At 32.8% G+C, this 26987-nt stretch overlaps 1 protein-coding gene and 1 long non-coding RNA gene across 2 annotated transcripts; one reads left to right on the plus strand and one right to left on the minus strand.

Moving 5' to 3' along the window:
- LOC115706590 (probable methyltransferase PMT15) lies at positions 1-4802 on the minus strand. The gene is made up of 6 exons (XM_030634287.2): positions 3589-4802; positions 2050-2260; positions 1643-1940; positions 868-1260; positions 496-573; positions 1-404 (listed from the first exon to the last, which is right to left on the minus strand). The coding sequence occupies exons 1-6, from the start codon at positions 4267-4269 to the stop codon at positions 149-151; spliced, it is 1917 nt and encodes a 638-aa protein (XP_030490147.2). The 5' UTR covers positions 4270-4802; the 3' UTR covers positions 1-148.
- A 20312-nt stretch (positions 4803-25114) lies between these two features.
- On the plus strand, positions 25115-26987 carry LOC133029266 (uncharacterized). Its single transcript, XR_009683420.1, has 3 exons — positions 25115-25637; positions 25733-25807; positions 26699-26987. It is a non-coding gene; the product is annotated as an uncharacterized LOC133029266 (long non-coding RNA).

The raw sequence follows: 26987 nt of genomic DNA on the forward strand, positions 1-26987 counted from the left end.
TTTTTTTTTTCAATTAAAAAATTTAATGAAGATAATGTTGAATACAATTTCTTTCCATTGATTATGTGGATTTCTATTCAATTTCAAAGAATCAATTTTCCAATAAAATGATCAACATGAAATTGTTAAAAAAAAAATGAAGGGATTCTTATGAACTACTTTCAATTTCTCTTCTTTTATTGATGGAGGCTGGTTTTGGAGCTGTCCAATACTGCTTGTACGCTAAGAGTATCTTTACCCTCTCAAGGGGTCCATCTTCATGGTCTATAATTCTTGTACTGTATTGCATTGTATCCATAATTCCTTTCACCTTAACAATCATATCCACATCATCCCTTAAAATAACACTACCTTCTGGTCTCAATATCCTATCCATTTCTAAAAGAATATGTTCCATTTCACATCTGTAAAAATAAAACACCCCAAAAAAACAAATGGTTAAAGACAAAATAAGAAGATATTAAAAAGAAAGATGTGAGGTTGATTAGTGATTACCTGTCCTGATAGATGCTAAAAACTGAATCTGCGTGAATGAAGTCGTAAGTTCTTGGATAAGTAGACATGGCCTCGCACCTACCATAACAAAACTTCACAGTAAGCTTAACTATCTCAGATAAAGAATCGTTGTGCTGAAAAAGTATGTTGTCCAATCTAAATAAAATAATACATTTTAAAATTGGCCTTCTCTGGATGTTAGCAACAGAAGAAACCAATCAGAAGGGCAGTGATCCCCTGACTCTTTTTCAGCTTTTTAAAACACAGCATATGCAAAATCCACTCTGGATTATTGGGATTTGGCTGCTACTGAACAGCATGAAATCCCAAACAGCTAATATGAACAAGAGAGTAAGTTGAAGAGGGCATTACCAGTTTTGGTAAGTTCCAATCAATCCACGCTCGTAAATGACACCAAGGGTATTAGTCTCTGAGTCAACAGGGATAACATTCATAACCCAAACAGGATCATTGATTAGTGCAGCAGCAAAGCCTCCCAAGTAGGAGTTCATGTCAAGCAAATTCCGGTATCTTCCTCGCTCTGCCAATTGACTGTCAATTTTTTTGTAATATGCCACTCTCTTCTTCCACAACTCTGAATTTTCCATGAAAATCTCAGGTGTAATTCCAGTCAAACTTCCACTGCTTATCCTTGGAGGCACAGAAGTCAACCTTTCTGGCCATTTAGCCACCTCACCACCTGCCACTTCTCTTATGTCTGTTACACTCGGCAGTGGGGTCAGACATTTGTCCATTTTAGTGTACCTGTAAAAAAAAATGGTGAAGAAAAAATAAAGTCAAATCTAACGGGCTTCCGATTTTTGTTGACTTGGCAAACTACAGAGTACAGAGTCTATAAAATAATAAAAAAAGTAATCCCAAAGAGAGTTTGGCATATAGGTGGACAGGTTAACAAATAAATTAGGAATATTGATGGAACAGACACCTATTGGTCTATCAAATGCTTTTGCAATCACAATGGGTTTGGTATCACACTTCCAAAGCACACTCCAGAACTAGAACTTTTAAACAAACAAGCTATTTTCAAATAAAAGTGGGGTTATAATTGACAAAACAAAGCCTAACAAAAAAAAAAGTGTAAATAAATTAGAACATAATAATGAAAGCCTTTTTCCTTTCACATTACCATGCTTTGTCTGGATCCTGATCTTGACAGAATTTTGGTTTCTTGAAAACCTTGCGATTCAACCTACAGTGGACATGGTTAGTTGGTTTCTGCCAAATGGCAAGATCATTTTTCTGCTTCAATTTCTTCCAGCAAAGGCTTTTGGCGACAGCCTCGATCCCATTCTGCTCAGCTTGGAGATCTTCACGAGTTCTATTCCAGCCTTTCCAGTGGTTCTCCCAATTTATGGGGGGCCCAGACAAAATCCAATATCCACCGGGACGCAGAATTCGATCAACTTCAATCAAATAAAGGCCATCTGCATAATCCAACATGTTGAGAATTAGAAACAAACAATTGTTGTCCCAGACAATGTGGGATAAGAAATACAAAAAAGATGAAAGTTTTGGTTAAGTTTGTATTATTACCATATTGGCCCCAAGGAATTAGGCAGCGAGAGCAGTGAGCCATGTCAAATGCTCTTGAAGGGTATGGAAGTCTTATGGATGCAAGAATTCCAATTAATGCAGGAACTCCTCTTTCAAGAGCAAACTGGACCTGAGCTTCATGGGTGTCCCTTGGGGCAAACGACACTGCCAAGATGTCCCTGGACAGTAGGTAAGCACCCCAGCTTGCAACCTTTTAAGAAAAAAAAAACACATCAACAGACATTATTAACAAATGATTTAAAAACTGAGAATTTGTACAAGCATATAAAATATGTTTCATTTGTTAGTTAATTAAATAAACAGAATATAAAATAAGAATAAGGAAATAGGTATCTTAGAGAGTTCAGTTATGAAAGTAAGAGTAGTTGGCTTGTGTATTAAGAGATGTGACTAAAAGAAACCTGTTCTACACCCAACCCATATGAAATAATAATAATTACTAAATTAATAAAGTAAAGAGTAAACTGCAAGTTTTACTTAATTATTTAATTAATGACATTTAACTATGAGGAAAACAGAGAGGAAATTTTTCACATTGACGAACATCTCTGCCAAAGGCTGAACCAATTGTTGGCGCTCAAATTATAAAACAATTATACTCAAAGAATGTCAAAGTTCGTTGAGAAATGAAATGAGTCAGTCAATTCTATTATTCATTACCTAGACTTTACCACAAAGTTGTTACATGCATGACATCAACATATTTTGAATTTTGGTGTTGAAACAAAGGGTTTGGTGTCCAAAATCAAACCTGTCATTGGGTTCCTAAGCGGGCAGTTTTCACCTATAACAGACCTAAATGTAGCTTTCAAAACCAATTCTCGATATCAGTCATTTCCTAATAAGCTAATACAATAAACGGACACTACCCTAATGAATTCGCCATGTTGATAATGGGTCTTAGTCTTCTTGGATCTGACAAAGCTTGCCACATTTCATTTTCTTCTTCAATAAGAAACATTCATAAATGGATAACACAGCCATGTGACCCAACGCAAATTAGGACAACATATTTATCAAATTAGTACAAGATAATATACAGTAAGCTACTTAAAAGAACCCATTTCAGGGGAGGAAAAAAAGAAAAGAAAAATCTTTCTAAACCTCATTTCAGAATGGGATACCATCTCCTCAGCAAGGATTTTTTCTTTTATAAAAAATTTCACAATTAAAACAAAAGAGACAAATGTATTTAAAAATATTATGTAAAAAAAAAAATCGACAAATCTCTTCACGAGGGCGAATTTCAGCAGAAATTTCATGTCCCAAAAATATCTAATATAAAAGCCATGAGTCCCCAAAAGTTGGGTAAAAAATAATTATTATTTTAATAAATATTTTTTTTTTCGAAAAAGAATATATTTAATTTTCACATGCATATTTTAATACCGTATTTTATGATAATAAAAAAAACAAGTAAATTATAACGCATTTTATGTATTTTCTTGAAAACATTCTTGAAAATAAAATAAGATGAAAGAATTCAATAAAAAAAATTAAAAAAAAAAAGGAACGTACCCCACAACCAGTATCAATGGCGGTTCTGATGGAGCCGTCTTTCAGATTAATCAACTTGCCGATATCATCGATGTAGGCATCGGCGCCGTTTGGAAACATCGTCCCTCCGCCGGGGAATTTGAAACGCCCATTATCATAATGTACCCAATTCTGGTTCCTCTTCTCGACAGTTAACTCCTTATGAGGAACATTCGCAAACCACGCTAATCCCCGACTCTCTGGCCACCGGAACGGCGTTCTGTACCCATACGGTGCCGGAATTCTACACTTCAACTTCTCCTCCGGCGCAGGGCAATGCCTCTCACGATAAATCAGCTTCTCCCTGTCGAACTTCAGCGACCTCTGCACGTCCTCGCATGGAGTGTACTCGCTCAGCCCGACGGCGCACGCTGGAATTCTACGCGCAGTCGTCGTCGGCGGAGCCAGTGGAAGATCCTCAGCGCGATGGTGAGCCTCGAAGTCGAGCCGACCGATTCTCGTCAAGTTCGAATGGAACGGCGAGCATGAGGAACTGGAGACGACATCAGAGGCGGCGGAGGTTGCGACGCCTTTATAGTGTTGGTAGAATCCGACGAAGTAGCAGATCGAGCAGAGGATGATTGCGCTGGTCAAGAAGTATAGACTTGGGAATCTTTTGGCTCTGATCAAGGCCAATCGGCCGAGTCGATTGGATTCGGCCATTAACGCCAAAACCAAAGCTCTCTAACCGATTCTGGTCGATTCTTTACAGTCAACTGAGAAAAAAATATATATAGAGAAAAAAACAGTGATTGAAGACGATTTGTGTGTATGTATATATATAGTGTGCGTGAGGTGACAAATTAATTTTCCAATTTATTATTTATTAGTAAATATTATTTTAATTCTGTGGGTTTGAAAAAGACGAGTGAGGTTCTAATCTCAACGTTGATGATAACATGAAATTACATAATTTCTTTATTCAAAAAGGTAATTACTTAATTTCTGACCAAAATAACAATTAATTATTTAATCAAGTCAAGTGTTAATTAGTGGATAAGCAGGAGCGATTCCGAACACGCGCACACGCGCTCTTTCTGGTGAATGACGTAAGATAACACACACAACACAAGGAGACGAGATAGACTCTTTCGTCCTTTCCCGGCTTTTTTCTTCTCCTCTCGTCTCCATTTAATTATCTTTTTTTAGGGGATCCTAGTCTTCATAATTAAAATGAATAAAAATGTCCAATTTTATTGAATTTATTTTGGGTGAATCGTATGTTATTTATTTGGAAGTTTTCTGAGGCTTTCCTTTTCTTGTTTTGTTTTTCTCTATTTCCAACTTTTATTATTATTTTCTTTTTGAAAAAAATTACAAATTCAAACCAATTAATTTCGGACTAGTTTTCTGTTTGGGGGCAATTCGTGTGACAGTGGTTTTCTGAGGCTGTATACTAGTTATTTATTTGATTTGGCTGATAATTAATTAATGGTAAAATTTAAATAAATAAATATATATTAATTATATGATACTTTCCAGTTTTGCTTAGTATTTCTCAGATGGAAGTGTAATCTGTAATAATTCCTAATTAAATGTGAGGGAGATATATGTTTTAATGTGGGATATTATTCCCTTTTACCATAAATGTGTGGTCTTTGACAGTTAATTTTTATTTGTTTTGTAAAATAAAAAAATATTGTGACAGCTTTTTTTTTCTTGAACAAAGTATTATTGACAGCTTATGTATGAGTTACTCACCAAAATTGATTGAAAGATAAGATTCATTTCAGGAAAACCTTTGGCTTTGAAAGGGAAAACAACCTACCTTACTGGACAAACAAAAATGCTGTATTTTATTTATTTGTGTGGCACTTGGATTTGTTTTAATTATTTGTTCAAATTTTATGTAACTAAAAAAAGAATAAGACATTGAAAAGAGCTGTGCTCTATCTATTCATGTTATTGCTCAATTGAAAAGTTTTAATTGAATTTGATATATATTTTTAAAAGTCAGACACAATTTTTCAATTACTATGTAAATTATTATAGCTTGTAATTGTATAATAGTGGATTGTACAGTAGATAGATATTATTTTATACTAATCTAGATAATAAGTAGTATAAAATATGTATTATGTATGTTTTTATATGAGGTGGGTTCAATTGTGGGCAAGTGTTGTGCACGCTCCGTTGAGTTGAATTTCGTGCGTTTCATGTAATTAAGAAGAGGGCAGATAGAAAATATGTTGGATTGGTTGAAGAGAAATTGTTATTTAATTTTAGATATAATAATTTAATTGAGAATAGTGAGGCGTTTCTACTTTCTACTTTGTAGCTTACAATTTAGCATGCAAAGAAAATGCAACACTTGTACAAAATTATCTGAAGTGCATAACACTCAAAGCACTACCTGAAATGAATAAAGTAGAATTTCAGCAACTGCCAATACTTAACCAATCAATTCCTTAACATATTCTCTCCTATTATAAATAACAACAAATAAATCAAATAAAAGGCATACTTATTAATAGGGCTTAAATTCGTGAGTCCCGCACTATATTTTTTTTAGAGTGCCCTAAAAAAAATTGATCATGTTGTGCTTGCTCTAAGAAATATAGATTTGGTGTGCTTTTCTAATATTTTTTAAAGAGTAGACCTATTATTTTTGTGTCGTACTTGAATTTGCATTGTGCTAGTCTGTTTCTTGTAAACAGACCAATCCATTGTTATATTTAAACTCGAATTTTGTATTTTATTTTTTCATATATATTTACAATTAATTAATGGGTTAAATACTAATATATGTACATGTTATAGTTTCAACTATATTTATATAATATAATGAAGAAATTTCATTAAATATGCATCTGTTGAATTAATCACCTAAATTAAAGTTAATATGTTTAAGTTTTGTGCGTTAACTAGTATACCCCTAAATTATCCCTTTCATTTCAAAAAATTGAAAAAGGAAACTCTTATTATCTTTTTCCCTCTCGCTTTGTCAATTTCCTTCTCACCCAACCAATCACCAGAAACCACCCCAAAATTCATCAATTGCACTACCGCACCACCACTCATGACCCTCCCTCTCTCTTATTGGTTCTATCTGGTGTGTGCATGATGACTTTTGACCACTATTATTAAACAGACAGACGAACAATTTGTAGTTTTTTTTTTTTTTTGTATTTTCTGTTTATCTTTTGGTAATAAATTGAGTTTTTTTTTTTGTAAAATATCTACTTTTTATGTGATTATTTTTGTATATGGTCTCATAGGTGGTCTGATGATTGTACGATATGATTGATAAAAAAGCACGATATGGTCTGATAGTGGTCCGATAAGTGCTTAAAATTTATGTTATAAAAGAAAGAGAGAGTGTGTGGGGTTTTTAATATAAAAAGGGTAATTTATGGAGATATAAAAAAATAGACCTACATTGTCAATAGTGATTTAACTTTGATTTAGGTTGTTATTTATTTTATTTTGTTGCCTAATACATAAGCATGTTTTATCAAATTTCTCTTTTTTAACATTATTTTATAGAAATATAGAAAACTAATTAAAATTATTAGAATTCGAATATTTACTTATATTATAAATACTCAAATTATTTTATATCACACTTTATAAATAAGATATAGTTTTAGTTTTATATTTTTTAATATTTTAATTATAAATTATAATATTCAATGTTATACTTAAGTTTTATTATTATTTTAACTTATTTATAATTGAAAAATTCATATAAATATTATTATAATTCTTAAATTATTGGTTTTTTAATATTTTGTACAGTGTTTTTAAGCTTGTCGCGTGCCATGTTGTGCTTTTTGGGTTAGTTTATTCGTATTTATGTGTCGTGCCTTTTGTGTTTAATTACATATTTTTTGCGCCGTGTCATGTACAAACTTATATTTTTTTTGTGTTTGGTCGTGTTTTTTAAGCTCGTACTCGGTTTCGTATCGTATCAAAAAGTTCGACCTAATATAACACTAGTTATTAATACTCTTCAAGGGATTCGATCCTCATGGAGTATTGGCAACTATATTCATCAATGTAATAGACTCTCTCTAATTTATTTTTGGGTTATGATTTTGCTTAAATATTATAATTTTGCACCACATTACTAAAGAATATTAAGTGCTTATTTTTAGAAAACGAGAGAGAGAGAGAGAGAGAGAGAGAGAGAGAGAGAGAGAGAGAGAGAGAGAGAGAGAGAGAGAGAGAGAGAGAGAGAGAGAGAGAGAAAACTTCAAAAGCATAGTTGAATTTATGATATTCTTTATTATGTCAAATGATTCTTCCATGACTTAAATGTTTTTTTTTGGAGGATGATAGATTTTCTATATCATGGTAACACTCACTACAAAAAAATCTTACTTTTAGTCAAAACAAAATTTGTGATTAAAAGTGAAAAAATTGTGACTAATTATAAATTATTATTCCTATGTTGTGACTAATAGGTCAGTGGCAATCAAAATTAGTCACAAAAATTACAATTATGTTGCGATTAAATGTATTTTTAGTTACAATACTTATTGTGACTAAAACTAAATTAGTGACAACTTGTATTTAAAGATTATGTTTTAGTCATAAGTAACATTTTGTTGTGACTAAAAATCGTATTTAGTCACAAAAAAATTATATTATGACTATGTTATATGTAACTAAAAGTAGCAGTTTTTTATATTGACTCAAATTAACACAAATAACGTATGTTATAGTGAGATTTTTCTCACCTAGAAACTCGAGACCAGATTCCTATTTGGAGGACACGTGTACTCAATTTCCCTATAAGGAAAGCTGAAATGTCAATGAGAGACTCCTCGAGTTTAAACCTCGCCTGAACTAGACTCAGCGAGATGATGCGGATATGACCTAGTCTAGCCGCATTTGTACGACTCGCATTATGCAGGACCAATGAACAAATTTAACCCGCATATACTGATATATATATGCGAGTATCCCCCCGATCCTCCTGCGATAACATAGAGATTGATTCTCTTTGATGCGAGCTGGTCCCGATGACCCAACAGCCTCGATAAACCAATATAGACTCGCATGTCTTAGTTCTATCAGCTCGTTATACGATGTCCGTGAATGCGAGGTTACAAGAACGCAGACATCTTAGACTCAACTAAGTGTTGAGTGTATTCTAAGTCCACGAGCTTACGCAAGAATATGAACAGCCAACGCGCACATTAGAAGTCGCATACGTTGTTGTATTTAGTGAATAGAAATTGTTCTTCATTTATTAATGTTTACGTTTTTTAGCTTAATTACTGTAAATCAATGTACAAACGGATTGACAATGAATGCAATCCTTGTGTAAATGATCGGACACTTGCTTTGTATATAAAGGAGTGATCCACCATGAAATGAGAGATACTGAATCCTTGCAACAGTGGACTAAGCAGACCGTGATCTGACTGAACCACTATATTCTCTTGTGTTCTTTGTATTTCCAGTTTTTGTTAAGTGTTTGTGTTCCCAGTTCGAGTACTCGCCGTTCTAGGTTGAATACTCACACTTGTTCATTACTTTATTATTATTATTATTATTATTATTATTATTATTTATTTTGGTGTTGTAAAATTCCTTCAACAACAACGTATATAAATGTGTCACGTAAATTGTACACATTTGCTAGATCAGTGATAAAATAAATTCAAGAAAAATTATGTATTATTATTATTATTATTATTATTATTATTATTATTATTTTCGAGTGCAAGGAAGCTAGTACTTCATTTACATTTTCATGGGGCTTTCATGTAGTAAAATAAATTCGGACAAAAATGTATTATTATAATTTTTCAATGTGATAATAGTTGAGGAGGCAAATATTCTATTTATAATTTCACATCCTAATAAGATTCCAAAAATAAAAGATGATGGGAACAAAATAAATCACTTAAATATTTGGATTAATCTTCTATTTCTAACGATTTTAGAGCATGATATGGATTTTTTAGTATATGCATGACTCATGAGTAATGATTTTTACTTTTATTTTTGTAAAAATATCTAGCTAAAATTGGATAACATGCCTTACAAAAAAAATTGGATAGACATTATTGTACACATGTTGTGTATAATATAATTGTGCTTATTACTCTAAATATATTACAATATTTTTACATCTCTAATGGTGTTACATGTGGGATTATTAATTTATTTTAGCAAAGAAAAGATATATAAATAATTCATAAATAAAAAGAGTAATTCTTTCAAGGAGAAAAAAAAGATCAACAGAGTAATGATCTCGCTTAATTACTAATTCTTTCTAAATTTAATAACAAATTTTGCGTATTCAGGAAATAAAAAAAAAGAAAAAACATAAACATAAACAAATTAACGTCATAAGATAATATATAGATATGATGAATCACTTTAATACAATTATCAAATTCACATTAAAAAAAAAAAAAAAAAAAAACCATTAATCCTAGTTGCCCAATCGATCACAATAATACTCAAATCCAAATTTCCAATACGAATTGATAAAATCTAGAAAATAACAAAAGTTTGCCTGCATGCTTACGGTAAGATTTGTTTAAGTGATTGGTTTGGGTCGACAAGAGAGTGGTTAAGTACTTTGTTTGTTAATTATTATTATTTATTAATGAAATTGATCTTGATTTTAAATTTACATTTAAAATTAAACCAAAAAAAAAAAGTTAAAAGGAAAACAAAAAGATAACTAGGGATTTTTTTTTTAAGGCAAACTGTATATTGTTAACAGATGAATGTACCTTGAAGAGAAACATATATATGACTGTTTTCATCCAAAATTAATAATTATATAATTACTTAATTATATATGTTAACATTTGAGACACTCCTATATCTTTATATATTAAAAGTGCCTATCTAACGGCATTTCTTGGTTTAACATTCTTGGTTTAACAGAATATACTTAAAAATAATAAAAAAATAATAAAAAAAAAGGGGTAAGTTGAAAAATGCCTCTTTTATTCATCAATTAATCAAATTTACCTTTAATTTTATATTTATTTGAAACATACCTCTTTTTATATGTATTATACCCAAAGTACCCTTACATAAGAGAATCACATGGAGAGTATCTTGAAGTGATAGGGGCAAAATTGGTACAATGTTTAAAAAAAGAGGTAAAAATGATAGATTTTAAAAAAGAAGGTAAAAATAAAAGAGGACAATATAAAAAAGGTATAGAGTGTAATTTCTTCAAAAAAAAAAAAGATAAAATGGGCTGTAATTAGTATTTACTTTATATGTTTGTGCTTATTTTTAATTTTACCACCAAGAGGAGAAGGTTGAAAAATATTAGAATATGAAAATATTATTGGTGCTTATTAGTAATTTGCAAAGAATGTGAAAGTCTATAAATATATAGTTGTGTAGCTATTATTAGATATGAAATGAGATAATAGAACTTTTTTCAATTAGAAGATTAATGTACATTTTACTATTAATAACATACATTATTATAACACAACTATATTTTACTTACTAAATATACTGACACATATTTTATTTTTATAAAACAAATCGTTCAAATAATTATACTATTTTAATTATTAATTCAAATAAAAAACTAAAATATTAAATAAAACTAACACTACGTGGCTTGGCACGTAACAATCACCTAGTACTTAGTAAATGTATACATGGAGAATTAAATTTTAAAAACATTTATACTCAGTTTCATTTACCACTCAAAAAACATAACAGTAGAAATTTGTTGCAAAAAGTTCATTAAACATTGTATAAGCACTCACTATTGTGTGCAATGTACATAAATTTACTACTAACAACTCCTTCAACCATATAAAATTATTTTTCACAACCACTAATATTTGATGGCGAACCATTGAAAAATAAAGAAAAATACTAATAACAAAATATAATCATATCATACAGACAAGACTAAAACACTTAAAATCATATCACATAGATAAAGACTAAAATAACCATATCATAGAGACAAGACTATAATCTAGTAACAAATATCGAATCATGCTAGTAAAATACAATTCTGACCAAGCTGCACCTATGCCTAAGAAAGGACAGTACGGACTTTACTAGAAAAAAAAGAAAAAAAAACAAACCTCTTGTAGCTATAAATTTAAGAGTGAGAAACTCTAATTTTTTTAATTAAACTACTTATTAAGTTAGAGTAAATGATAAAATGAAACTTTATTTCGACGTCAAAATATTTGCTTAAACTCATTAAACCCAAAATTCATATATAAATTAATAATAAAATTCGAAACTTAATTTAGTGTAGAGATATATGCATAAACAGGGCATGCATATATATATATGTGCATATATATATATATATATATATGTGCATATATATATATGCACTAGCTAGTAGTAGTACTCGATTGTGATCTGGATCAAGCTTGGCTAACAAACAAAATGCAAAAGTAAACAAAAAAGAAGATCATGTAGAATCATACTTGAGCAAAATTTTTGCGAAAGCAATTGAAAATACTTTTCTTTAGTTAGGGTTTTACGATTTTGTGTAATGAAAAAAAAAAAAAAATGGCCGAGGAGGGCCGGTCCCTTGATCCCAAAAGCCACCATTATCATATATTATTGATACATGGACGAGCTTAGAGTGTTTTACTGTATAACTTCGAAGAATAAACTTTGCAAAATATAAAGTTACAAAGCTTCTATATCATATATTCCTTTATAAATTAAAGAGAGTCCAAAGAGTACAAGCTATTAATGAAGAGTGTAGAAGCTTATTGTTTGTTACAATTAACAGATTTGTAACTATAATCTAATAGATTGCTAAGACAATCAGACAGTAACAACATGATATACTAACGGCGCCTTAACAAAATTTCCATAAATTTGACGTATATATATTTATTTGCATATATATATATAGATGATTTATTTCATTATTTTGACTTTAATTTATCACCACGTAATTCTCGTGTCTCTTTATATATATGTATATATGTTTTATATATACATATGGGATCATGCATCGATCGGTTTTTATATGACATCAAACTTTCTCTCCGATCAAATCATATAAGAGAACATTATTCTATGGAATTAATTAATAGTATACGTACGGTACGGCCGCATAAAATTTGTTGCTCACAGACACATGGTTATTTTGTGAACATGATATATATATTTTTTAACAACATAAACAGCATATTGAAATCATACATCTGTATATGCTCATCAACTGTTCCTCTGTTTATATATTATTATTATTATCATCTTTCATGATTAAATTGACTGAAGCACACTCAAAATTTCCAAGATAAAGAGGTAATAATTCCACACAACAAACAATTTTTTTTTAGGAAGAAACTTCACTGACTTAACGAACCATGTTGTCATCAATCCAACAAGCAATGTCAATACTATCATTTACCTCTTGTTAAATTTGTATGCTTAGGTTTATACACGTGTCCATATGTCTTTAATCAATTAGTAGGTAGTATTAATTGTTAACAAGTTTAGTAGTTAAATCTATTACAACTTCTCAGTCTTAACTTGAGTATGTAAGTATGCTGCTAGTAGAAGTATTTAGTCTATAAATAACTTTAACTTTTTAACTGTAAATGCATTGATTCATATACTAAGAGCAATAAAGATATAATTCCATCAAAAAGGTTTTTGCCTTTTGTGTGTTTATATTCTGTGAGTTGTGAGTGTTTTTGGATTGTTCTTGGAGCCATTCCTGGCATGTGGGATTGAGCTCGAGTTACAATATGTGGAATCAGAGCTTGGAGATCGAAGAGAAATCTTATTTTAGCTCGAAGGTTCAAGATTTCGGTGGTCAAGCAAGAAAATGAAAAATGCAAAGTTCAATCTTAAAAATGGAAGAACAATTTTTGTTTGTGGTGTGTGAAAATGAGAGTCTTGCTAGTTCAACAGAGTCTATAATCAACTTTGTTAGGAGAGAAGGATGGCTAAAGGTCTTACCCAGAAAGAGAAAACAAAGATTCTCGAGAAAGCACGTAGTGCTATAATTCTAAGTCTTGGTGACAAAGTTCTAAGGGAAGTGTCGAAAGAAGACTCGGCTGCAAGGATATAGATGACACTGGAAAGTCTTTACATGAAAAAATCGTTGGCAAACAGATTATTTCTTAAGCAGAAATTATACTCTTTTAAGATGATGTCAGGAAAGGAAATTGAAGACCATCTTGATGATTTCAATAAGGTGATTCTCAACTTAGAGAGCATTGGAATTAAAGTTGAGGATGATGATCAGGCCATCATTATGCTAAATTCTCTTCCCACAAAGAATTATGAACACTTTGTAAATACCATGATGTATAGTAAAGATATATTAACATTAGAGGAAGTCCAAAATGCATTAATGTCAAAGAAATTGAAGAAAAAAGTAGAGAAGCAAGATGAAGGTGCTGGAGATGACTTATCGATTTGAGGAAAAAGATCCAAGAAGAAGAACAAGGACCATAACAACATAGGAAAAGGAAAATCAAAATTCAAGTTTCAAAGGAGATGTTTCATCTGCAACAAACTATCTTACCTGAAGAATGACTGTCCAATCTTGAAAGATTACAAATTCAAGAAAGATGGAAATGCAAACATTATTTCTAATGCAGAAGATAGTGATGGCTATGATAGTGCCAGTGTGTTAGCCATCTCAAAGAACAAGTCAGAAGTGGACTGGATCATAGATTCTCTGGATGTTCATTTCACATCTGCCCTGCCAAAGAACATTTCATTGAATACAAAAATGTCCAATGTGGAACTGTCAAACTGGGAGACAATTAATAGAGCTTGTACAATTGCTGGTATTGGGACAGTCAAATTGGAATTGGAAGATGGCAAAGTTTTTGAGTTGAAATAGGTTAGGCATGTATCAGATATTAAGATAAATTTAATTTCTATGTCCATGTTAGACCAAGATGGTTTCAATGTCAAGATTGAAACTAGCACTTATTGAAGACTATGAAAGGTTCTTTAATTATCATGAAAGGGAAGATTGTTAATGGTATATATGTCTTACAAGGCACCACAAAGAAAAATCAAGCTAATGTTGTTGCAACTGATGGAGAGGATCAAACCTTAGTATGACACATAAGGCTTGATCATGTCAGTTATGGTGGTTTGAAGATACTAGGCAAGAAAGGTGTTCATGAGTTTTAGTCATTCATCTCTCCCTACTTAAACAAATCATCACTCTTCCAATGCTACTAAAGTTTAAGCAAACACCTGCTCAAATTGTACTGTCAATATTTTTTTTTTTCAATTTGGCATATTAGATTAGGACACCCTTCACCAAGATTGTTCAAACTGTTCTCACCAATTGCAATGTGCCTCATAATAATAATAATAATGACATAAACAAAGTTTGTTCAGCTTGTTGCCTTGGAAAAATTCACAAGTTACCCTTTCCTAAAGCTTCTCTCACTGAATATACAACACCTCTCCAACTTGTGGTGTCTAATTTGTAGGGTCCCTCACACACTTTATCTAGTGGCTACAAGTATTATATACATTTCGTTGATGTTTATTCTAGACTCACCTAGTTGTATCTTCTTAAACACAAATCTAATGCTTTTAAAGTGTTTTAAAACTTTAAGGTTGAGAGTGAGTTACAATTAGGCACCAATCTAAAGACACTACAAACAAAGTTGGGGGAGCTAGGGGAGAGAATATAGAACTTTTACAATCTTTCTTGAATCCCATGGAGTTATACATAGACGTCATATTGCCTTACAAGCTAGGAATAAAATGGACTAGCTAAAAGAAAATATAGCCATATTGTGGATAATGGATTAACCTTACTTGCTCAAGCATCTATGCCATTAAAGTACTTGGATGAAGCCTTTAGAACAGTAGTCTATCTTTCAATAGGTTTCTAACTCATGTTCTTAAAAGCAAGTCACCCTTGGAAATTTTGTTTAATCAAACACCTGATAGCCAAACCCTTAGAACCTTTGGGTGTGCTTGCTTTCTCAACATAAGACCTTACAATAAATATAAGTTGGATTTTAGATGAACCACTTGCACTTTTCTTGGGTATATCCTTACAAAGGATACAAGTGTATAGATTCTAATGACATGCTTTACATATCAGAGATGTCGCATTTAATGAAAAGTTTTTTCCATTTGCCAAAACTTCTCAATATGATCAAACCCCTATTACCTATTCCTATGATTGCCTACCTCCTGGTATTATTCTTACCAGTAATGGTCATTTCTCTCATATGCCTATGTCCAATGATGTTGCTCCTATACCAGATAATGAAGCTTCTTCTTCCTCATCTGTTGGTTTAGGTTTTGAACACACTCATTCTCTTCCAAACATGCTTGACCAATATGCTTCTGTTGACAATTCTCATTATTTATATAGCAGTGGTGCTCCTACTCAAACTTCTAAATTCTTGTTGATGTAGTTGTTGCACAAGAATTTGGCCTTACAAATGTTACAATTGCACAACCTCCTACAGTTGATGTTGTAGTTAATCATCCATGCTCTTCTTTGAGGTTTCAAGGTACTCTAAGCACTACAAGCTCATCAGCCACTCCTGATTTGTCTCCAACTACTACTTTTGTCGTCAATACCAGGGTAGTAAATTCTCACTCCATGCAGACCAAAGGGAAGTCTTGTATTAATTTCTAAGCCAAAGTTGTTCATGACCTCTTGTTAACCTGAGTCTCTTGTTGATGCCTTACTCAATGAGCATTAGAATTCTACTATGACGGATGAAATACTTGCATTGGCCAGAAACAAGACCTACATTTTGGTTAAGCTACCTGAAAGAAGAAAAGTCATAACCTGTAAATGGGTTTACAAAGTTAAACTCAATCCATATGGAACCATAACCAGGTACAAAGCTAGGCTAGTGGCCTAAGGATTCCACTAGCAACTAGGGTTCAATTTCACTGAGACTTCCAGTCTAGTGGTCAAGCCTATAACTATTAGAGTAGTCCTAACTTTTGCCTTAGCTCAAGGGTGGAATGTTAAAAAATTTGATGTACATAATTCTTTTCCAAATGGTACACTACAAGAGGAAGTTTACATGAAACAAAAATATGGTTTTGAGGTTGCTACAACTCCTAACTTGGTTTGTAAACTTCAAAAGGCACTGTATGGCTTAAAATAAGCCCCCATAAATTGGTTTGATAGATTGCATCAATGTCTACTAACCCTTGGTTTTTTTTTTCTTCAAAGTTAGGACAGTCTCTCTTTATTAGCCTAACTCCTCACTCCACAACTTTCATACTTGTCTATGTTGATGATATCTTGATCACAGGAAGTGATCAAAAAGTTGTATCTTAACTGACCTCTGATCTCAATGACAGATTCTCTCTCAGAGACCTAGTAGAACTAAGCTATGTTCTGGGAATAGAAGTCAAACACTCTAATGAGGCAATCCATCTATCACAATAAAAATATTTTAAAGACCTACTCTACAAGGTCAAGATGCAGGGTGCAACTCTTCTTCTCCCATGACACATGAGCTGAGACTCTCAACTTATGGGGGAGATCCCATTCATAGTATGCTGGAATACATGTCTATAGTAGGAGTCTTACAAGATCTTACTATGACTAGACCTGAAATAGTTTTTAGTGTGAACAAAGTGTGCCAATTTATGCAAAATTCTCTTGAATCTCATTGGGTTGTTATGAAAAAGAAATTGAGGTATGTTAGTGGGATTGTGACACATGGATTGCATCACAAAAAACCTTCTTTTATGGATTTTGTTGTCTTCTGTGATGCTAACTGGGCAATTGATCCAAATGATAGAAGTTCCACTTTAGGGTTTGCCATCTTCCTTGGTAGAAACTTAGTCAGATGGCAATGTAAAAAGCAGCATATTGTGTCTCGGTCTAGCATTGAGACAGAGTATAAGAATCTAGCCATTGTGGTAATTGCGCTAACTTGGATGCACAATTTGTTTCATGAGCTAAATATCACCTTGCCTATAGTTCTCACAGTGTGGAGTGATAATAACTTGAGTATTATCCTGCTCACTTTCAATCTAGTTCTTCTTTCAAGGACAAAACACATTAAGTTAGGTCTCTATTTTGTTAGAGAAAAAGTTCAACACAAGTTTGTAGAAGTAAATCATGTTCTTGCAGCTGATCAGATAGTTGATGGTCTAACCAAAGCTATCTCAAGTTAGAGACTTCTTTCATTTCGTGACACTTGCAATTGAGGATGACTCAATTCTAAGTTTGAGAAGAACTATTAAGATAACTACTAGGAGTTAGTTATTACTGTTAGTTTAGGGTTTCTGTTAAGAGCCAATTAGTTAAGCTCAAGTTAGTTGTCTCAATTGAATTTTGTTATACATTTTCAGTTGTCATTTGTTATGGATGTCTTCCTCTCTGACTTGTATATAATGATAATTGTTGTATCACATTCAATAAGATCATTTTTTTTCTCATATCTTCGTTCTCTTTCTTCTACCATTTCTCTCTTTCAGCCTTTCTTTCCTTTCCTTTACTGTGTTTGTCAATGGCCAATAGATCCAACGCGAACCAACATGACAGATTGGAAAAAAAATAGAGGTAATTTGAAAAATACCACTTCTATTAATCAATTAATCAAATTTACCTCTATTTTTATATTTAATTGAAACATATTTCTTTTTATATGTATTGTACCTAAAATACCCTGATATAAGAGAGTCACATGAAGAGTATCTTGAAGTGACAGGGGCAAAATTAGTACAATGTTTAAAAAAATAGGTAAAAATGATAGATTTTTAAAAAAAAGAGTAAAAATAAAAGAGGACAATATAAAAAGGGTATAGAGTTTAATTTTCACAACAAAAAAAAAAATATATTGAATATCGTGAAGCCAATTCTGTTTGGGAGGAATAAAGCCCAGCCCACTGATTTTGTATAGTCCATGAATTGGACTCATTGATTATGATTCTCAAACTGGGCCTATCAATATGGGCTTTAGGCTCAAAACAATCAAACGTCACTCTATGTTGTTTATATAACGTCCCCGCTTCAAGCCTCCATTGGGTCCTTACACCCACGGAATGAATGGCTCTTATACACGAGTACGTCACTCTGGCTGCTTCCTGGATTGATGACTGGCCCTACAGACCAACACGAGTGTTTTCAGCGTGCTTTGTCCTCACTCGCACGCTTCCTGGGAAAACTTCCCAGGAGGTCACCCATCCTAAAATTGCTCCCAAGTCAAGCACGCTTAACTGTGGAGTTCTTTCGAGATGGGCTACCGAAAAACAAGATGCACCTTGTTGATATAGGTAGTACCAATCAATCCATTTAAGCTCTCTTCAACTGTGTAGTCCCATACCTACACCTCGAATCATCCCACTGACCTTCCCTGAGCGTGTGGGATTGCACAAACCTTACCCGCATTTCCCCTTACGGATCACGGGACTACTGACTGTCACAATCACCCCCCCTTACGGGGTCCGACGTCCTCGTCGACCACACTTCCGGCTGGGTCAAGGCTCTGATACCAAACTGTAACGCCCGTACTTTTCATAAATTACTAATTTAGTTACAAGCGTTAAAATGCGGAAAATCTATAATGTCGCTTTTATTTATAAACATAAAATATTTCATATTTGAGCTCGGTTTGGACTTAAAAGACATAATAATTAATAAATAAAAATAACTGCGACATTAATTTAATAACACTAAAAGAAATAAATGGAGCGTGCCCTAAACCACCCTCAGTTATATGGTCCTCAGCGAGTACACACACAAGCCTCCAAGGTCTCACTTGCCACCGGCTTTCTAAGTTTTATAACCTTAATCTGCACATGGTAAGTTTGATAAGGGTGAGCTACTAAACTCAGTAAGGAAATGCTTGTCACGTAGTCACATAAAATAAAAGAAAAACATATAACTAAAACTTAGATACTCATATTTAGACAAAAATAGCAATACATATAAGCTTAATCTTATCACTATTAACTAATCACTAGTTTCTAAGCTAAGTCACATAATAATGGTTATGCCGGAGTTCGACTTTGGCAAATAAACTCGAACTATTAGACTAAATGGCTGAGGGCCGGGTTCAAGAAAATCGTACCCACTACTAGATGGCCCCCTATCTACCATATAGACCCTAACAACAAGTATTTAACCATTATCTTCTCGGTCAAACCATGTCACATAATCTACAATAAATCTAATTTAAATAATGTTTAACTACTATACATTATTTAAATAGAGTATCACAATTATATCCTAATCATACCATAATCATATCATAATTATTTCATAACTACATAATAATCATATCATAACAATATCATAGTCATATCATATTCATACCATAATCATATCATTGTTTAAATAATGCGAATCCATTGTACCGTCCATTATCTAAACAACATAACTAGTTTAAATAATGTGAATCTTATAAACACATTATTTACATACATACTTAAATAACATGAATCTTATAAACATATTATTTAAATATATATATATACCTTTAGCAATGGCCATGCTCTAATACTGTAAACATACATAAATAACATGAATCTTATAAACACATTATTTAAATATATATTATACAGTACATTAAATAACAAACAATAAAGAGTCAGGCAGAAGACCTTAGTTAACTTCTCTTTTACTATTCCCACTCTTCCTATGAATGTTATTACATACAGAAAACTTATGTTTTTTCTACTTAATTTCCTTACCTCGAATGTGGAGATCCTAGCTTGATTGCGAAAATTATATGTAGAACCAAGGTGCATCTTGTTTTTCGGTAGCCCATCTCGAAAGAACTCCACAGTTAAGCGTGCTTGACTTGGGAGCAATTTTAGGATGGGTGACCTCCTGGGAAGTTTTCCCAGGAAGCGTGCGAGTGAGGACAAAGCACGCTGAAAACACTCGTGTTGGTCTGTAGGGCCAGTCATCAATCCAGGAAGCAGCCAGAGTGACGTACTCGTGTATAAGAGCCATTCATTCCGTGGGTGTAAGGACCCAATGGAGGCTTGAAGCGGGGACGTTATAAATGGTATCAGAGCCAGGTTATATTGGTCCCGAACGTTCTCACGAGTTACACATATCAGCTAAAAAGGTTCCACTGGCTACCAAGTAAGTATTATTTTTGCATGATTGTATTTTATGTGTATTTTAGTAATTTCAGAAGTTCTTTTTATTTTCAGAACCCTAGAACCAACTAAGCACCAACATCATGAGACGAGTAAGAGGTGAGAATCACATTGTTAGGCATATTAAGGCCTTAAAGAGAGTTCCTAAGACCCCACCCATGCTGGAAGAAAACAAGGTCTTTCATAGAATTAACAAAATACATGAGGGTATGGATAAGATAATAGATCGTTGGAATTGTTTATTGAAGTCACATGAGAAGTACATAGCCTTGATGCACGCTCTCAACATGCCACAAGTCCAACATAGTCTAAGAGCAAATTGGGAACATCTAGGGTATGTCGGGGTAGATGAGGCCGAAAGATATGACCTACTCATGATCAACTTAGTGGATCAATATCAAATTACCGACACCATTTATCACCCTGATGGCTCTAAAGAAGAAATATATCATCGACCCAATAATGCTGTTAGATCTGAATTCCTTCAAAAGTTACCAATTTCATCAAACTTGGTGTACTTAGAACTCGACTATGTAGATTTGACAGAAGATATGTTAGAGGAAGGGTCAGACATAGAAGAGTAGAAAAGTCAAGTTGCATTTTATTCTATGTGTTTATATTTTTTTATGTAATAAGGAGTGTTAGTATGGCTCCACTTTAGTTAGGAGTTTTAGTGTAACTCCTTTAGCTTGTTATCTTTTGGAATTTATAAATAAATAAAGAGGTTTTATTTTATTTATAAAGATTTATATAAATATATATCTACTTATATTAAGTCTTACTGAATAGTTAAAGAATTTTTTTTCAGATATAGGAGATATGTCTCTTAGAATTAAGGCGTCAAACGATACAGTACTTGCAGAAATAAAAAATATTCTGTCACTTAAGATCGAAAATATCCGCCACGAAGAGGATAAGATTCTTAGAGCTCTGCGAGAAGTCATCGCAATTAATGAAGAAATTAAAAGAGTAGTAGAGGTGAGGGGAGCCTTGATCAAATCACGAGAGAAGTTTCTAGTGCTAAGGGCTGCTTTGTCACATGTCCCCGAACTTCTTTACTATATCGATGAAGTCTGGCACCGTGTCTCAAATCTTGGCGACGCAATTGATACGCAAAGATTCATATGTGAGTCGACGCTTGACTTCCACAACTTCGTTTTCGAAAAGACTTATATTGTGGAAACAAACGGCATGGAAGAAGAACGCGTCAAGAACATACGATATAAGCTAAGCGACGACAAAGTGTGGAGGACATACGTACCGTGAACGTAACAACTGAACGAGATTTGGAAGAATCAGAAATGCCAGACTATTTTGAAGTGACAGCAGAAATGTTGGAACTTGAACTAATAAGCCCACCTCAAATAGAAGCAGAGAAAATAGTAGAAGTAATAGAGATTCCCTCAGATGAAGAATCCAAAGATGAGGAAATGCCAGAAGGTCCCAATGAGCTAGATTATTCCCCAATACCGAAAAGCAAGGACTTAGATCTGCCCGCAACAACCAACATCCATGAACCAGAAGATGACATACCTGACTATCATTTTGAAGTAGAAATTGATGAGTCAGACTCTGAATCCGAGGATGTGCCAGCACCAACTCCAGCAGATGTGGAAATGGAAATAAACTTCGAGGAACACCCAAGAGGACCTACAAGAAGACCCCGAAGGATCGAAGCCGAGTCATGCGTGAGGACGAATAATAGTCTCTTTCAACTTGTCAAATTTTATCCAAAGAAGATATTTTTGTTCCTATTCCAATAATCTAGTGACTATGTAACTAGAGATTCAGTACGCTTTTAAGTAAATAAAGATTTATTTTTCCTTCAATCAAATTCTTCTTTTATGACCAAAATAACTCCCTACAAAATTAACAAGGAAGACGGTTTGCCTCTACTTAGGAATCTACTTTTTAATAAAGCAATGTTAATTCTTAAATCGGGAAAAAAATACTCAAACTAGACACCAAGAGCAAGAAGTACCAATGAGTGTGACATCCGCAGTACTCACTCAAACACCGGGACTAGAAATTTGGTCTTAAAATTATTCAATGCCCAAGGGATGGTGTTAGTATTCAAAAATTAGGTGGAGGAATTCGTTGTTGATGATGTTTTGCATACTCCAACCCTCGGGAGGATGTTAAGGATACTTAAATACGAGCCCAAACTCGAGTTTTAGAAGACTCGATCGAACTGGAGGATTAGAAGATCAAAGCTATTGGTTCAAAGAGCTGGCTTACAAAAAAAAAAAAAAATGCTTATTTCTTAATACAGAACTTGTGGTTCATCCTACAAGCGTGGTAGATTCAAGAGGCAGCCGCGCACAAAGACCGAAGAGAGATCGAAAGCTTCCTTTGGCCCAATATGTAGTAGCCTACACATTGACGAACCTCAAGGACAATATGAAACAAAGGATATGGATAGAATTTGTAACTAGGAAAGTATCTATGTTAGTGTTGCTACTCGAAGGCAAGGAGAAAACGTACTGCAATGGAAACTTAAGGTCGAGAGAATGATGCAAGCACCACCTACACCACACTAGATGCATCTCGAGTTATTAGATGCAAAATAGTACAATGATTAGGTAAAGGATGGATGAGTATTCGTAAAGTGGCAATTGGATTTGTGATTTGACGTCCTACATGTCAAGACATAAGAGTTTTAATATTAAAGAACTAAGGAAAATAATACGATCCTTGTATTCCTAAAGAAGGTGATCTCGATCTGAGTTTTAGTATATTTTGAAGTGTTAGGTCAAATACAAACCTTTAGTGAACCGGATGAAGTCCTGTAAACTAGCAGAAGCATCATCCAGGAAGTAGCCAATGTGACGTACTTGTGTATAAGAGCCATCATTCCGTGGGTGTAAGGACCTAATGGAGGCTTGAAGCAAGGATGTTACAAATAGGTACTTCGGTAAGATAGAGTAAGCGCTTGTAGTTGATAACATTCTCTTATGAAGACAGTTTGTTGGCCACAATACGTATGGCAACCTATAAGATGTTTTATGAGTGCTAAATTTACTTGGAGCGAGGTACCACATATAAGTCGGCAAGAAGTAAGAGAATTATCAAAAATAGTAGACGAAATATGACAGAGTATGCTCGCTACTCTCATGGATGATGATTTAGAAATGATAAAAGGTTACATACTTTTGGTGACAGTATGCTGTTGAAGGTTACTTCAATGAAGAAATGTTATGGATTTTAAGAGGAAGGGCGAGTAAGGCCTGAGATATATAGGTTCTTTACACATGTTGGCCAAATAGTATATAGACTTGAGCTACCACCTACGATAGTGGATATGCATAACTGATTTAATATCTCAATGTGAAGAAGGTACGTATCCGATCCCACGCAGATGCTTATACGACGCGTTAGTAGGCACAATAGAAAGGGGAACTAAAATATAAGAGTATACCCATAGATAAGGTCCTGTGGAGTGGAAATTCTAACAAAAAAAATTTTGAATGGGTAAGGATATGAGAAGTTGATACCCCGTGTTTCTGTGGGTTGAAGTTAATTTCGAGGACAAAATTCCTTTAACGAGAGTAGAGTGTAATAACCAAAAATATTTTGTTATTATTTTTTACTATGTTATATGTATATTTATTTTATTATTATCATTAGTTAACTCGATGTGGAAATAGTTGATTGCTTAGAATATGTTATGTGTTCCTTAAATAGTATTTTCTTAAATTATGAAAATTTTGTCATTTTGATAAATTAGACTTTTATAGATTATTGGCTTAGTCCATTAGGTGTTGGACTTATAGAATTAGGATGTAACATTACTGTTATTATCACAAGTTAGTATTAAGTAAATATTAAAGATAGTAGCATATCACTCTAAATTGTAAGAGAGTAGTCATAGTAGTAGTACTAAGGTTGTACAATGACATATATATGGGATTGGGTTGGTCTCAATATTTCAAATGATATATTATATGAGGAATAATATTTAATTACATAAAGTGTGCATGCTAGTCTATACCTAAAGCAATATATCACTTAAAGTAAGTTTCATAGGTATATATGTTATGAAGGCAATTCAAATTTTGAAATTTGAATTTTGGGAACGTCTAGTACTAAGAAATGGACTTAGTAGATATAGAAGTTTGGTGAAACTAGTTATAGCTAGAATTTGTTGGAGAATTTGTAGTGATTAATATTTATTAAGTGATAAATAAATATATATATATTATGCATTTGATTGAACATGCACGTGTGGCATGTAGATATACTTACTAAGTGTAAATTTTACTAGGGATTATAAACTTTATTCTTGAACTTGAAAAGAGGAATTAGTGGAGAGTATTGTTGTAGAGAGAATAGCAGAAGTTGTTTGTACCTGGGATAGCACTAGAGGGATATTCAAAATTTAAAACTTAGTTAAGAAAGAGTGATAAGAAGTTTATGTGGCAGCTTTGGAGAATAAATCTCATAGAATCAACAAAGAAATATCATTGTTATTGATTGTACGACTCAATGGAGAGTCTCTGTAGTGGATGTGTGACCGAGTAGTGTGGTAAAGATAAGAGCTTGATCATTTATTTAAATATTTTTAAATATTAATTAGAGTTAGTAGAGTTATGGCATTGGTTAACTCTAAAGTCTATAAATAAAGAGTGTAAGTTCATTTTTTTTATTGACTCACACTCATCAATTACTCCCTCTTTCTCTCTCGTAGCCATCTTCTCCCATTCCAATTTATCTCTTTGTTTTCATCAAGAGCCAAGCACCAATATCACCATAAAACTCTCATAGTTTTCTTTTTATTTCATTCACAGCCAATGCTTCAAACTACCATTCATACCACCTCACACAACCATACAATACCATACACCACTTTTAATTTCAAAATCACCGTCATCTTCTTATAATTATCATATAGCCACAACACCATAATTTTTGTTATTTGCCAAAACACATGAACCTCACCATTGCTACCAATTGTTCATCAAGTTATAGAGTTCTAAACTTAGGGTTGCAATTAGTTGGTGTTTTCATTTCCAAAAATTAAGGTATGATATGTTATTTTGAGAATTTATTTATAGTATAACTGGGTTAAGTTTTATTGCCATTTTTGTGTTTCTAATCTTAATATTTGGAAACTAAGGTTTACGTGGTATGTATACAAGGCTTTGGTTCTACATATAATTTTCGCAATCAAGCTAGGATCTCCACATTCGAGGTAAGGAAATTAAGTAGAAAAAACATAAGTTTTCTGTATGTAATAACATTCATAGGAAGAGTGGGAATAGTAAAAGAGAAGTTAACTAAGGTCTTCGCCCGACTCTTTATTGTTTGTTATTTAATGTACTGTATAATATATATTTAAATAATGTGTTTATAAGATTCATGTTATTTATGTATGTTTACAGTATTAGAGCATGGCCATTGCTAAAGGTATATATATATATTTAAATAATATGTTTATAAGATTCATGTTATTTAAGTATGTATGTAAATAATGTGTTTATAAGATTCACATTATTTAAACTAGTTATGTTGTTTAGATAATGGACAGAATTCGCATTATTTAAACAATGATATGATTATGGTATGAATATGATATGACTATGATATTGTTATGATATGATTATTATGTAGTTATGAAATAATTATGATATGATTATGGTATGATTAGGATATAATTGTGATACTCTATTTAAATAATGTATAGTAGTTAAACATTATTTAAATTAGATTTATTGTAGATTATGTGACATGGCTCGACCGAGATAATGGTTAAATACTTGACTCGTTGGGTCTATATGGTAGATGGGGGGCCATCTAGTAGAAGGTACGATTTTACCGAACCCAAATTCTCCGCCATTTAGTCTAATAGTTCGAGTTTATTTGCCAAAGTCGAACTCCGGCATAACCATTATTATGTGACTTAGCTTAGAAACTAGTGATTAGTTAATAGTGATAAGATTAAGCTTATATGTATTGCTATTTTTGTCTAAATATGAGTATCTAAGTTTTAGTTATATGTTTTTCTTTTATTTTATGTGACTACGTGACAAGCATTTCCTTACTGAGTTTAGTAGCTCACCCTTATCAAACTTACCATGTGCAGATTAAGGTTATAAAACTTAGAAAGCCGGTGGCAAGTGAGACCTTGGAGGCTTGTGTGTGTACTCGCTGAGGACCATATAACTGAGGGTGGTTTAGGGCACGCTCCATTTATTTCTTTTAGTGTTATTAAATTAATGTCGCAGTTATTTTTATTTATTAATTATTATGTCTTTTAAGTCCAAACTGAGCTCAAATATGAAATATTTTATGTTTATAAATAAAAGCGACATTATAGATTTTCCGCATTTTAACGCTTGTAACTAAATTAGTAATTTATGAAAAGTACGGGC

This window comes from Cannabis sativa, chromosome 1 (genome assembly GCF_029168945.1).
Source record: "Cannabis sativa cultivar Pink pepper isolate KNU-18-1 chromosome 1, ASM2916894v1, whole genome shotgun sequence".
Lineage (NCBI taxonomy): Eukaryota > Viridiplantae > Streptophyta > Magnoliopsida > Rosales > Cannabaceae > Cannabis > Cannabis sativa.

Coding starts and splice junctions, on each gene's coding strand:
- LOC115706590 (XM_030634287.2), bottom strand. CDS start 4,269: ATGGCCGAATCCAATCGACTCGGCCGATTGGCCTTGATCAGAGCCAAA. Junction 2,261..3,588: donor CCATTGATACTGGTTGTGGG/GTACGTTCCTTT, acceptor TTTTCTTAAAAG/GTTGCAAGCTGGGGTGCTTA. Junction 405..495: donor TTTAGCATCTATCAGGACAG/GTAATCACTAAT, acceptor TTATTTTTACAG/ATGTGAAATGGAACATATTC.